Below are 12,984 nucleotides of genomic sequence, written 5' to 3' on the forward strand. Positions count from 1 at the left end.
ACATGATAAACACTCTTTTCACCTCGATATGAGTAATTTGGTCTTGATAATCAATGTCACATTTTTATTTTAATTATGTCCTAATTACCTGAAGCCTGTTTCTTAATTATTCAACTCCTGAAAAGATTAAGTAGCAAGCATCTAAACATATTTAACTATTAAAGCTATTATGAAAGGCATTCCTCTCGCTCACATCTTTTCCTTAATAGAGGTCACCTATGCAGCCCATAAATAATTGAATATTAAATTACATATAAAAATAATTAATATACATTATTTAAGCAAACCTTCGGTATAATACACTTATAATCTTCAGATATTCACTATACCAAATTCAGTAATAGAAATAGACCTTATAAAACTTGGATCAAATTCTTAAACCTTGGTGTATCATCAGAATCACATTTGGGAGCATGTTCGAAATACAGATGTCAGGGTCTACTCAACCAGAATCGACTGGGGTACAACTGGAACAAATGTATTGTTAAGAAGAAGATTCTGATTCACACAAAATTTAAGAACCCTGCTTGCTATTGTCACCATTATCATATTAAGTCTAACTGAGAGGAATTCAAATTAGTAGAAAACTAGAATTAGAGACTATTTAAAGGAATACAGCCTTCTAATCATTGGGTATATAAATTAATAAGCTAATTCCTAACTATTTCCAAGGAGTTCTACTAGTTTGTTTCAATATATAAAAGGGAATGAAAATTACTGTATTAATGTTGAACTGCTTGGTTTTTCTCCAGAATTACTCAAAATTCTGAAGGATGGTTTAAACAAATTTTTGAAAATTATGTGTGTATAATTTTTAAAAGCTGTAAATTCTTTTTACTGATTTGTTTCCAAAATGAGTAAGTTAATTTCATGTATCAAAAGATAATTGCATGTTCTCTTAATAAATAACAGCATCTTGATTTACATATCCCCTTTTTATGAGTTGGCTGAATGTGAGTCTGTCCCTTATATCAACTGAGGATATACTAATAAAATATTTCTGCAACCTCAAAGCTGTAAATTAAACCTTGGTCAAAGGTCAAAGATAACATTTTAATTCAAATGACTACTATGAGAACAAAATGAGACAATGTATGTAAAGCACTTAGCACAGTAACAAGCATATAGCAAGAACTCAATAAATATTAGCCATTTTTTTCTATAATTCATTATGCCAAATTAAATATCAATTAATATCAATTGTTTCATCATCATTTTTTTTTTTACCTGGCCTGGCCTGGACCCGGGTAGAGCTAATGATTATTTAACACAACTATGAACAACTATTAAGGAGATAAAGAATCATAAAAATTATGCATGGAGATTTAAAAATTTAGTCACAGTTTAAATACTTGATAAAGGTTTATGAGGAAAGAATAAAACTGGAAATATTTACATGAAAAAAATGCTAGTAAGAAAGCAATTCAATGAGATATTATAATCATCAAACACTGACAATCTGCAGTTATATTTGCTTGCAACATAAAGACAAGACAGCGATATCATCTGGTTTCACAATGAAAGCATTAAATAGACTGATGTCCTTTATAAGGTTCCACTGGACTAACATTAAGATTAGTTTTATTTGTGAAAGATGGTCCTAATGTAATTATGAAGATGCTATTTAAAGCCATAGTTCCCAAGTGAAATGGAATGGTATCCTAGACTATCACAAATACCTTCCCTCTATATATAGGACCATGTCAGCCAGCCAGCCTCCATTTCAAATGCGGTCCATCTGCTGCTACATTCTGGCTATTTGGTATCCAGATGTGTTTATTGTATTACTTAGCTGGTAAAAGAAAAGAATATGAGCAGCACCAATTAGTGTACTATGGTTCTTATATTTTGGTTTTCAACCATTTAAAAATGGCAAAAGTAGAAAACATTTCAACAGACTGCTTCAACAAACACACCTCAGTAGTAAAAGCAAGAATAGTGATACTTTTAAGACAAAATAATAATTTCACAAATATTTATTCCTATCACAAACCAAATTATAAACATTATAGAGGAGACCACTCCACGGATCACCTGAAGAAACTGTATAGAGGAGACAGTGTGTTATAGTGGTAATAGACACACAGTTTTGGAATCAGACCTTGGGCACAAACCTCCTTTCACCACTTAATAGCTCTGTTACTTTAGGCAAAATTATTGAACCTCCATGAACCTTGGTTTCATTATATTTAATATGGAAGTACTACTTTATTTCCCACATCCTAAGATGTCTTTTGAAAAATACATATAAACATTTCTCAAACGAGGATGAGAAATGACAACTAATGTTAAAAGAAACTGGAGAGGCAAAAGGCAGAAAAAAAAATTTGCCTGAGCATATGCAAATTGAGCTGTGGGAAGATATTTCTTTAGATTACGTACCTCGGCTGAGTTATTTAACTGGTGGCATTGTAGTCATCGGAACTTTAACTCAACTCAAGTTCTTAAAATATCTTCGAAAAGATTCTACTATGATATAGCATTGAAAGGAAAAATTATTGTGCTCATAGAACACTATAAGTCACATGCAATAAAAGTCTATTGAAATTACTAATTCACTCAGACGAGACCACACATAACGTTTTCAAAGGTAGAATTTAGAGAAGTTGGTGTGACCAATTTATGGAGCTAAATATCTAAATGTCAAAACTTCTAGAAGACTTTCAAGAAAAATTATTTAATTTTCAGATATATACTTTAAATAAAGACAAAAAAAGTATAAGTTTAACCAAATGGAAACCATCAATGAAACTAATTTTCTTTGACACACTTATGTAATTACAAAGGTGCTAAAGAAATCTAGGCATGGGTTATAAAAGCAGCATGTCAATATGATACACATAACTGCTAATAGCCAAAAGTGATTCAGAAAAATCTGAAGACTCTCAAATACAAAAGCTTAAATTCAAACATTAATTATGATGCTGAAGAAGCTGGAGAATGGATGTTTATCACTAGTTAGTAGAGAAAGAAAAAGTGAGAGAAAGAAAAGAGATAGATAAGGAGGTTTTCCCTGCCTGAAAAAAAAATATCTTTCAATCAGCAGCACCTTTATGAGTCAAATCAGTAATATCCACCTTCAAGCTTTTTGGTGAGGATTAGACAAGATCATAAGTAAAAAAATTTACCACACTGCATAGCACACACGGTATTCAATGAATTGTTGTTATTATTGATCGCACTTTGAAAAAATGAATGACAACAAATTATTCTTTACTTTTATAAACATTAGTCCAAATAAAATGACTTAAACTACAGTAAGAAGAATTTTGCATAATTTTTTAAAATTCTCTCATAAAAAAAAAATCTTTTATTTACATAATAATTACAGCAAGAACTATTTTGGTTCAGTATAAAGGTAAACTTTATTTAAACCAGTTATTAATACTGTTTGTTATCCCTTACTGGTGGTGTCGGTGTGTTATTTCCTAGTTCTGTCCATCATTAAGATTTTATATCATTCTCATTGAACTGACAAAAATAAAAAGTTATGAAAAAGACAGTAAATTCCTATGTATTTATCTACATACTGTTTATACAAAAAGACTAATCAACAAAGGCCAAATTGGGTACAAAGACATATTTTCTGTGAATCACACATTTGTTTTTAATTGTAATTAAGGTTTCATTAATTGTCAAGATTTAATATGCTTTTAAAATCCAGATTTCTAACTTCCCATAAAAAAACAGAATCCGGCATCACTATAATCAGCTACAGCTGAGTAACCCCAGCCCTGCCCCACTCCTTTCAGAGGGCCATAATCTCAATGCTGCCCACTTCAGCCTTTTATATTACCTTCCTGCCCTTTGTAAATATTTCAATCTCCAACTTTTAATGTGCACATTTGACTTGTTTTTCTAACCTGGAGTTTCTGAAGAATTGGACAAGGGAGCAGATGCTTCAGCTAAGGCAGCTAATGTAGCTAATACTGATGTGGAGGAGTTTCCGAACTGAACAGCAGACACACCCGTTTCATCTACGAGGAGAGAGAAGAATTGAAATTTTAAGAAGTGTAACCTAATGCATGCTTTTGATATTGTGTTTTACTTTATTCAATTCTTAAATGAAGCTTAGAAAAATAATCGTTTTGTGAAAAACAGGCTTGGATAGCATTAGTTTTTAGAAGATAATATGGCAATACGTTTTGCAGTAACGCGTTCTTTAGATTATTTTGTCTCAAAAAAAAATTTGGTTTTTTTGCCAATTATACAAAGAAAACCAAGATGGCTAAAATATTCTTACCCTCATTCTCCAACTGTCCTTTCTTAAAAGGATGAATACGTACTAAAGCATAAAATCCCAACAGCTATCCTATATGCATCTCAATACCTGTTGCCTTGGATGAATTTTCTGAAGATACCAGACCTGTTAGGTTCACCACCCCTCCAGGTCCAATGATAAACTGTGGTGTTGCAGCATGTATCGTCACAGTGTCGGGACTCTCTGGGTTTGTGTTGATTTGGTTCTGCATAGCAATCTGAGGGACAAATCACCACAATGGTTTCAGGTTATAACCAGAACATATAGCACTGACTCTCAATGTATGTAGTACAACACAAATATAAAGGAACATTCCGTAATTTAAGAAGAATCATATAATACAAATGTAAATCTTTATTTATGGTCTACTAAGGTATAGTGGCAAATCAGAGGTATGAACTTATATTCTGAGTGTCCCTGCTAAGTTAGAACAGCTAAATCCCATGAGAGGAGAAATAGGTATCTGAAAGGCTTTTATATAGAACACAACTGAATGATATTCTGCTGCCCTGTGACTACAAAAATTATGTAAATCAAATTATTTCCTCTACTATATTCAGCAATATATAACACTACATATATAAAACATGTCCTTCCCAAATAATTGTTCTCCATCTTCAACCTTAACTCCCAAACTGCACTCCTAGGAGTAAAAGAATTAGAAGAGGCCTGGCAAAATTCACTTTTCTCAGCATATAACATCTTTTAAGTAACTAGCTGAAGTTCAGTAGAGTCAGACGGTCTTAGAGAAGAGTTTAACTAGGAAGGAAAACAAGATAAGCAAGAAGAGGAAGTAAGTTAAAGAAGTTAATTTATATCAATGTTTGCTGGAAAAAAGAGAAGAAATGTTAGTTATTAGAAAAACTTGCTGAAATGCCATAAGTAACCATGCTTACAGATTTTTTGAGGATAGTGAAAAATAAAAGAAACCAATCAGATTGATAAAGACAGTATCACTCACTCAGGGGACATTATTATGGTTGCTAAAAAAAATTAGGTTTTAGTGGAAGTATAACAGACTTTGAAAAACCATATGGTATGCAACAAAAATAATTAATAGAATAAAAGATCTAAAAGGAGATTCAGCAACTTAAAAACACAGAAAAGTAATCATCTTATCTAAGATTCTAATGTTACATGCAAAGTCTATGGTCTTACAATCAGGAAAATAAACAGTAAAGAACAAAGAGGAAATGAAAGAGGAAAAGGCCTGTCCAAAATAACCAATCCAAAATTAAATAGTTCAAATCATCTACAAGACAGAGATCCTTTTGTTTATTTTCTTAAATTAAAAGTCAAAATTTACCTGTAATATTTCTGCTAAATCTTCATTCCCATTGTCTATTGAAATATCAAATGCAGTTTTACAAAATTTACTTTGCGTGTGTACATCAGCACCATATTTGATTAAAAGTTCAACCACTTCTTGATGATTGTGTTCTGTGGCCCAATGTAAGGCTGTCATCTTTAACATGTCCTTTGCATTGACATCAGCACCATGCTACAAAAATATTTCAAAATAAGAGATTTCAAACATATGAAATATTTTAAATTCCTGAAATGAAAATACTAGAGATTATACTTTAAAGAATTTACTATTAATATGATCAATTCTTTTTTTGTGCTGAATAATCTATACATCCCAGAAATCACCACACATCTGTCATTTAATCTGCTTTCTATCATGCTGACTTTCCTAACTGCTTTCCTTCTTATTTCTTAGAAGTGCAGCAGTTGTTTTTTCAGTCACCCACTATGAGCATGAAGGGCTAGAATAGCGTAAGAAGTGAAGGAAAACTATGAGCATTTCCCTCAAACCCTCTTTAATTCTAGTTCCTTATTTACACAAAAATATCCTTCGTTTTCAAAACCAGTACAATATAAAGAATTAAAAGGGAGCTAACTAAAGGCACATTGTCCAACATGGTAGCCACTAGACACACATAGCTATTAAGCACATAAAATACAGCTAGTCTGAAGAAAGATGTGCTGTATGTAGAAATATATACTGGAATTCAAAGACGACACCAAAAAACAATGTAAAATATCTCATTAATAATTTTTATATTGGTTTTATGTTGAAATGATAATATTTTGTATACACTGGGTTAAATAAAACATAATATTAAAATCACTTTTTACCTTTCTTTAAGATAGCTAATAGAAAATTTAGAATTACATATGATTCACATTTGTGGCTAATAACATTGTATTTCTTTTGGACAGGTTAATCTAGAGGCTAGAATATAAAAAGGATTAAGTATCTAAATCTATCATTCTGTTTCAGATGTTTCTCTTTGGCATAAATTGATTAAAGAAAAATTCCCATTTGCATTATTTGTTTATTCGTTTGTTAATCATCCAAGCCTAATAGTTCCTTCCATAAGCATTTTAACTGTGTTGAGTAAAACAAAACTGTAGTCCCTCACTATGGCAGAGACCAAGGTCTAAAATCAATTGTTTGACTTAACTAAGAATATACCTAGAGGAAGTGTTTTATCCCTCACAAAAAAAAACACTTTAAGATAATTTCCAATTGATATGCTTACATATAAAAAAATGATATAACAAGACATTCAATAAAATTAGTTCCCTTCTCCCTCTTATAAAACCATAAAGCCATTGGGGGCTTACTTTTAAAAGCAAAGTGCAAAAAGAGAGAACACATACCTTAAGTAAAACTTCTACTATGCTGGCATGGCCTTCAGAAGCTGCCATATGTAATGGCGTTCGGTCCACTTTGGTTCTGGCATCCCTACTTACACCAGCTCGGAGTAGTACTTCTGTGGTGGAATAATGTCCGTACTGTGCTGCCAAATGAAGTGGAGAAGTTCCCAGCTATACCGCAAGAAAAAAAAAACCCACACTGACAGTCATTTTTAATACACTTCCATTACTACCTTTTTAAAAAATATATTTTGTTTACTTAACAAACAGATGATATTATCTGTTTACATAGTAACTCAAAATTCAAAAGAAATAATTTCTTATTGCATTCTCTTCATAGAGGCCTTCGAGAGTTCCCATACTTCTCAGTGAGGAAGAAGTCAATATTTCATTTAGCTCAAACTTGCTTTCTTCATTATTTTTTATCAGATAAATAGCCTAATCAAAATTATTTTTATCAGGAGTTAGAGATAATTAGGGTTTGAGAAATTTTTCTGAGTATTAAAATCTTCTGCCCATACCAGATACTTTCCTCATACAAAATTCATTTTCATCTATGAAATCATATCAAATAAATGTTACAGTGTACAGTTTTACATTAAATTGTTTTATAGGACTTAAAAATAAGGTACCTCAGTGATATTTTTAAAGGAGTTCATGTAGTCATTTTTCAAGGGAAAAATCTGATCTGAGGTGCACTTGCCGAAGGTCAGTCAGGACAAAACCAAAATAGAGCCCAGTTCTCCTAAAATTGATTCCACGTAGTCTAGCACCACATTAACACTACATTCACAATATACAGGAAAAGTACTAAAATGTGAGTGAAGAACCTATTAGAGGCATAACTTTTAATAGGTGGAAATTAGAATTAAGTTGTATCACACACATTTAAAGGCACAGAAAGTCCCTACAACTCTCTAACTACTAAGGCACTGATGTTCTAAAGAACCAAAATAGTTTGCCAGAACATGAAATATGTTAAGACCACTACTGTAACAATAGCAACTAAGGCTTTTTTGTTTAAGCACTTTCCATGGCAAGCACTATTCTAAGACCTTTACACATATTATCATTTAATCTCCTCATAAGTACTATTAATATCCTCGTTTGGCAATAAAAGAACCTAAGACACAAAGAGGTTACTAATTTGCCGGTAGTCACACAAGTTAAGAGTCATAATACAAAGCTCTCAATGCATGTGCTCTCGATACATGGTAAAAATAAAAATAATTTATCCTGGGAATAATTATTTTATTACTGTTAAAAGCCTTGTATTTTTAAGGAAAGGTCTTTCCAGCAGATCAAAGAGGATTCTTAAACAGTCTTTTCTCCAAGCTTTTTCATAATTTTCTATTAACCAGCCCTTTCTACACTCATAAATTCTAATATTTAATGAAGCATCTCAATGCCCCATTTAGCAAATACGAATTCTGCTCAGTATAATAATAGGGTTTACTTTGCACTTTTTCTTCTTGAGATTTTACCTTTTTGGTTAATGATATGACACACATACATACACACTTGTAGTTTAAAGAAAAAAAAAGGAAACACTCATGAAACCACCATCACAGTCCAGAAAAAAAATACTTTCAGAATTTTAAAGTCTTCCCATGTGCCACCCCCCTCCCTCAGCCCGAGGTAATTACTATTCTGAATTTTACAATAAATATTGCTTTATTTTGCTTTTTTAAATCATTTATATATCCTTAAATAATATACTTTGGTTTTGCCTGTTTTGAACTTTATTTAAATAAAATCATACTGCATATATTTCTCTAAACCTTACCTTTCTTTGATTAGCACTGTGATCATGAGATTCACCCATGTTGGTGAATATAAGTATAGTTCACTAATTTTCTCTGCTCGATAATATTCCACTGAATGAATAAACCACAATTAATTTAACCAATCTACTGATGAGAATTTGGGTTATTTCAGGTTTTTGTATTATGAATAATGTTTCTGTTAAAAAGTCTTATACATGTTTCAAGTACAGGAACAAGAGTTTTCTTGGGAATATTTTTAGAAGTTCAACAGCTACATCATAGGGTATTTACATGTTCAAATTTATTAGGCACTGTCAAACTGTCTCCAAATGTTTGTAACCAATTCACACATCTCACCAACACTTGGTACTGAGAGACCTTTTTTGACTAAACTGGTGGATATACAATGTTATTTCATGATTTTACTTTGAATTTGTCCAATTATTAATGTAGTTGAGCATCTCTTCATGTTTACTGGTAAATCCTTCCCTTCAGCACAGTACCATATCAAATCATTTGCCCAGTCTTCGTCTTTTTGTCTTTTTATTACTGTCATGGAAATTCCTTATGTATCATGAATACTTATCCTTCTTAAGATCCTTTTGTCTTGATGTACTACTGTATCACTATGATATATCTAGATACAAATTTTTTTTATTGATCTCACTGTAAATTTGATGGGTTACTTGAATCTATGAGCTGTCATCTTGATCACTCCTAGAAAAATTTCATCCACAAGTCTTAAAATTATTTCATCCCTAAGTTTCTCTTTGTGGATTTATGATTACATATATGTTAGACTCTCATCCTAGCATTCATGACCCCTGACATCTTTTACACTTTATATCTATTTCTCTCTTTTCTATTTTCTATGATTTTTTTTCATATTTTTCAGTTTACTAATTTCTCCTTAGCTGTTCCCAATCTGCTATTAAAATTTTATCTAAAGTCCATGTAAGTCTGCTTCTGTTGTCAGTTGTTTCAGTGGGTTATTGTCCAAGTTGTCTTGTGTGTTTGTTTTTGACTGTTCATTTTCACTGGAATTTCATTTGTGGATATAAAGCCTGGAATGAAGGTAGGTTCCTCCAGAAAGGATATTCATCTGCTTTCTGCCAGGAACCTAGGATAATCTCTAGTCCAAAGATCACTTAAATTCATTTTTTCAGTTTATGGTTTTACAGAATGCACAGTATTTATGGGTTAAGGATACAAATGTGTGTGAGGAATGGCATGTGACTCCAAATTCTAATCAACAAAATTTTCCTCTCTCCATTTGGTGCCTTGGTTCAAGTCAGTTCCTATTCTTCGCAGTAACTTAAAAACAGAGGCAGGGGTAGGAGCAGGTAGGAGGGGCTGGGGGTACTTCCAGTTTATCCTTGCACTGAAGCTGCATCTTTTTGGGATTCCAGAATTATGGGGAGAGTCTCTTCTAAGAGACTTCTCTCCATGAGCAGAAGGCAAATTTACTGAGTTCAGCAAATGTTCTTAGGGCAAAATTTCTCTGAGTTCTGGCCTTCATTAAGTTTTTCAAGCTGATAATTTCTTATTTTCTCTCTAACCTGTGAGTACGCCTAAGATATTTTAAAATACTTAATCAAAAAAGCATTATCTTTTAAAAACAAATTTTAAAATATCTATAGATGAAATGAAATTGTTCCTAGAATTTGTTTAAAATAATACAGAACAAAAAAAGTGGACAGGGTTGTAGGGGAAACAAGACTCATCATGATTTGATCATTGCTAAAGTTGACATGTTTGAAATTTTCTATGATAAAAAATTTTATTTTTAAATGAAAAGTAAAAAAGAGCAAGGGAAAAGTAAGCCAAAAGCAACAAAATCAAAAATCTGGAATTTTTAGTTGTTACCAGTGGAAGGGTTAATTCAGATTCCTAACTCTTTTGATTTACCCCACAGAATTAAATAAAGTTATGGTTTTTGTCTTCCTCACAGTTGCCTTCTGTACTTACTAAGAACCTCTTTCCATTCCTTTCTCAACTTTTGGTCATGTTTGCAATAATTTTATAAGTATCAATTAAAATGCAAACATTTTTTCTTTTTAGAAGCAATTATAACATTAACCCCAATCTTTATCTGTTATTTTCTGAATTGTAAATTCAACCTGTGCTATTTGTAAGACTTTTAAATTAAATCCCAAGCAGCTACATTTTACATTCATCCTTCATTATGGAACTTCATAGTTTAAAAGAAAAACCCTTTTGTGGACAGAATATTTATTTGGTAAGGTCGTCAAATATCGAAAAACAAAAAAAGAAATGAACCATTTCCTTTAAAAGACAGTTATAATTCTAAAATTGCAAACAAGTTTGCAAAATAAAATTTCTTACCACTTATAAACACAATACTAAATTCTTATCTGGAAAAATTCAAAAATGAGAAGAAAAAAACACCACAACATTAAAATCATTCTTTACCCAGTCTGTAGTAAAAGGAGCTCCATTTGCCATCAAAATACGAACTTCATCATCTTGACCTGCTCGTGCCGCTTCTAAAAGCTTCTTTCCCAAATCTACCAGGGACATCTAAACAAAACATAGATGAATTTAACATCTCCAAAGTTACAGAAATGTCCCAGCCTACTGAGCCAATAAACTGTCCCACTTCTGAGATCTATCCTGAAGGAAAAATAAAAATATATTGAAACATCTATCAAAAGATAGCTACATATATACTACATATAATTGTTTTTATAATGTGAATAATCTTAAGGTAGGAAAATAGTTAAATTGTTATATCTAGTAGAATAAGATGCAGTAATTTAAAATAGTTTGAAATTACATAATATTAAAAAGTTATGCCATGTTAAGAGAAAAGATAAGATAAAAACTAATTCTTGAATGTCAAAATATGCATGCAGAACAAAATACTGAAAAATACTAAAAACTGTTAAGAGTGTATGGTTATAGGAAAATCTGTCTCCATTTTACAAAGTTTCTGCCAAATTACTGTATTATCTTCCTAATTTAAAGTTTCTTAAGAGTCAAATTATATTGTATGACTATCAAATAAGTAAGTGCTGACATTTAGGAAAGTTATATATTACTGACCTATTAAACAGAGTGAAAAAAAATAAAGAAAATGCAGGATATTGAGGACTTGAAATAACAACCTTATTGATGTTATAAGAATTGCAACAAAACAATGATGCATTTGAACAAATCAACTTCTCCCATAATTCTGCAATTGTCTTAATTTTTCAAAACATAACATATTTAAGAACCTAAGACACTTGAATTTCAAACATTCCACTGAATATATCTAAGGCTAGAATTTAATATGTAAACAATATGTATTTTTCCAGTTAATGTATACCAAATTTCCAAAATTTAACCATATTGCAAATCTATTTGTTTTGTTCAGAACTTTACTGAGTTGTTCAGCATTTTAGAAAATCATGTCACCAATGTCAATGCCACCTGGGTATCTAAATCACCAATACAACACTATATCATTCATGCTTTCACAGCTACCATGTTCATAATGATTCTATGCACAAGTGCAAGCATTTGCCTACCTCTTATGGCATCTAGTGTAGTCTGCTCAGGCATTTACATATTGAAATACACATTTCATTATAAATTGTTTTCTTTTTATTTCTCCTGTATATAATAATTAGGGTATTATAATGATGTTTTAAAATTATGCAGATAGGTAATATTAACAAGGATTTTCATTTCGAGTTAGCAAAGGGAGCAATGTAAAATATTTATTATAAAAAGGCAATGAGGGAGAAAGAAAAAAAATAGCATAGATGATAGAGGCTCTCTTAATTCTTCCAGCGACCAAATCAAAGTTGTGACGGAAACAAGGAGCAGCAGCAAGGAAAAATCGCCTGGGATCTAGATGAACAAGCCATACTAGTAGGGATAAGTCCAAGAAATCACCCTGCAACAGTAGAAGGTAGGACTGGGCAAGGACACAGGCTGCCTGGTCCTGAGCGACTGAGATGGAAACAGCGGCAGACACCTCTTAAAAGGGGCTGCATCCGTGAGCGAATTTTCGCAGTGACGGCCTGCTCACTCTGAGCACCAGTTCTCGGCTGCGCGGGGAGCACCAGAGACTTATAGCGAGGGCCTAGGTGGGACTGGCTCGGTACAGAAGTGCCGGCAGTAACCACTGTTCCCTGGTGAGCCCTCCCCATACCAGTGAGCCAGATACAGTGCCGCCATAGCTGTGACATCATCAAACTGGGTAACTGAGGCTGCTCTGCCCAGAGGATTCCCTGAAACCTCGCCTACCCCAACTCCCAGCCCCACCCAAGCCACATCCAG

The 12,984-nt window shown here is 32.4% G+C and overlaps 1 protein-coding gene across 8 annotated transcripts in view; it reads right to left on the bottom strand.

Moving 5' to 3' along the window:
* Positions 1 to 12,984, bottom strand: part of GABPB1 (GA binding protein transcription factor beta subunit 1) — a 58,081-nt gene that overhangs the window by 15,962 nt on the left and 29,135 nt on the right. For 5 of the 8 annotated variants that reach the window (XM_011355094.2, XM_023527839.1, XM_023527843.1 and 2 more), the window contains exons 2-6: positions 11,128 to 11,235; positions 6,932 to 7,099; positions 5,568 to 5,762; positions 4,331 to 4,478; positions 3,864 to 3,977 (exon numbers count right to left, since the gene is read on the bottom strand). In XM_011355094.2, the coding sequence (XP_011353396.1) occupies positions 3,864 to 3,977; positions 4,331 to 4,478; positions 5,568 to 5,762; positions 6,932 to 7,099; positions 11,128 to 11,235 (733 nt within the window). The remainder of the gene's footprint in view (positions 1 to 3,863; positions 3,978 to 4,330; positions 4,479 to 5,567; positions 5,763 to 6,931; positions 7,100 to 11,127; positions 11,236 to 12,984) is intronic. The other 3 variants (XM_011355097.2, XM_023527842.1, XM_023527841.1) reach the window with 1 other exon arrangement.

Source organism: Pteropus vampyrus, unplaced genomic scaffold, assembly GCF_000151845.1.
Source record: "Pteropus vampyrus isolate Shadow unplaced genomic scaffold, Pvam_2.0 Scaffold19, whole genome shotgun sequence".
Classification (NCBI taxonomy): domain Eukaryota; kingdom Metazoa; phylum Chordata; class Mammalia; order Chiroptera; family Pteropodidae; genus Pteropus; species Pteropus vampyrus.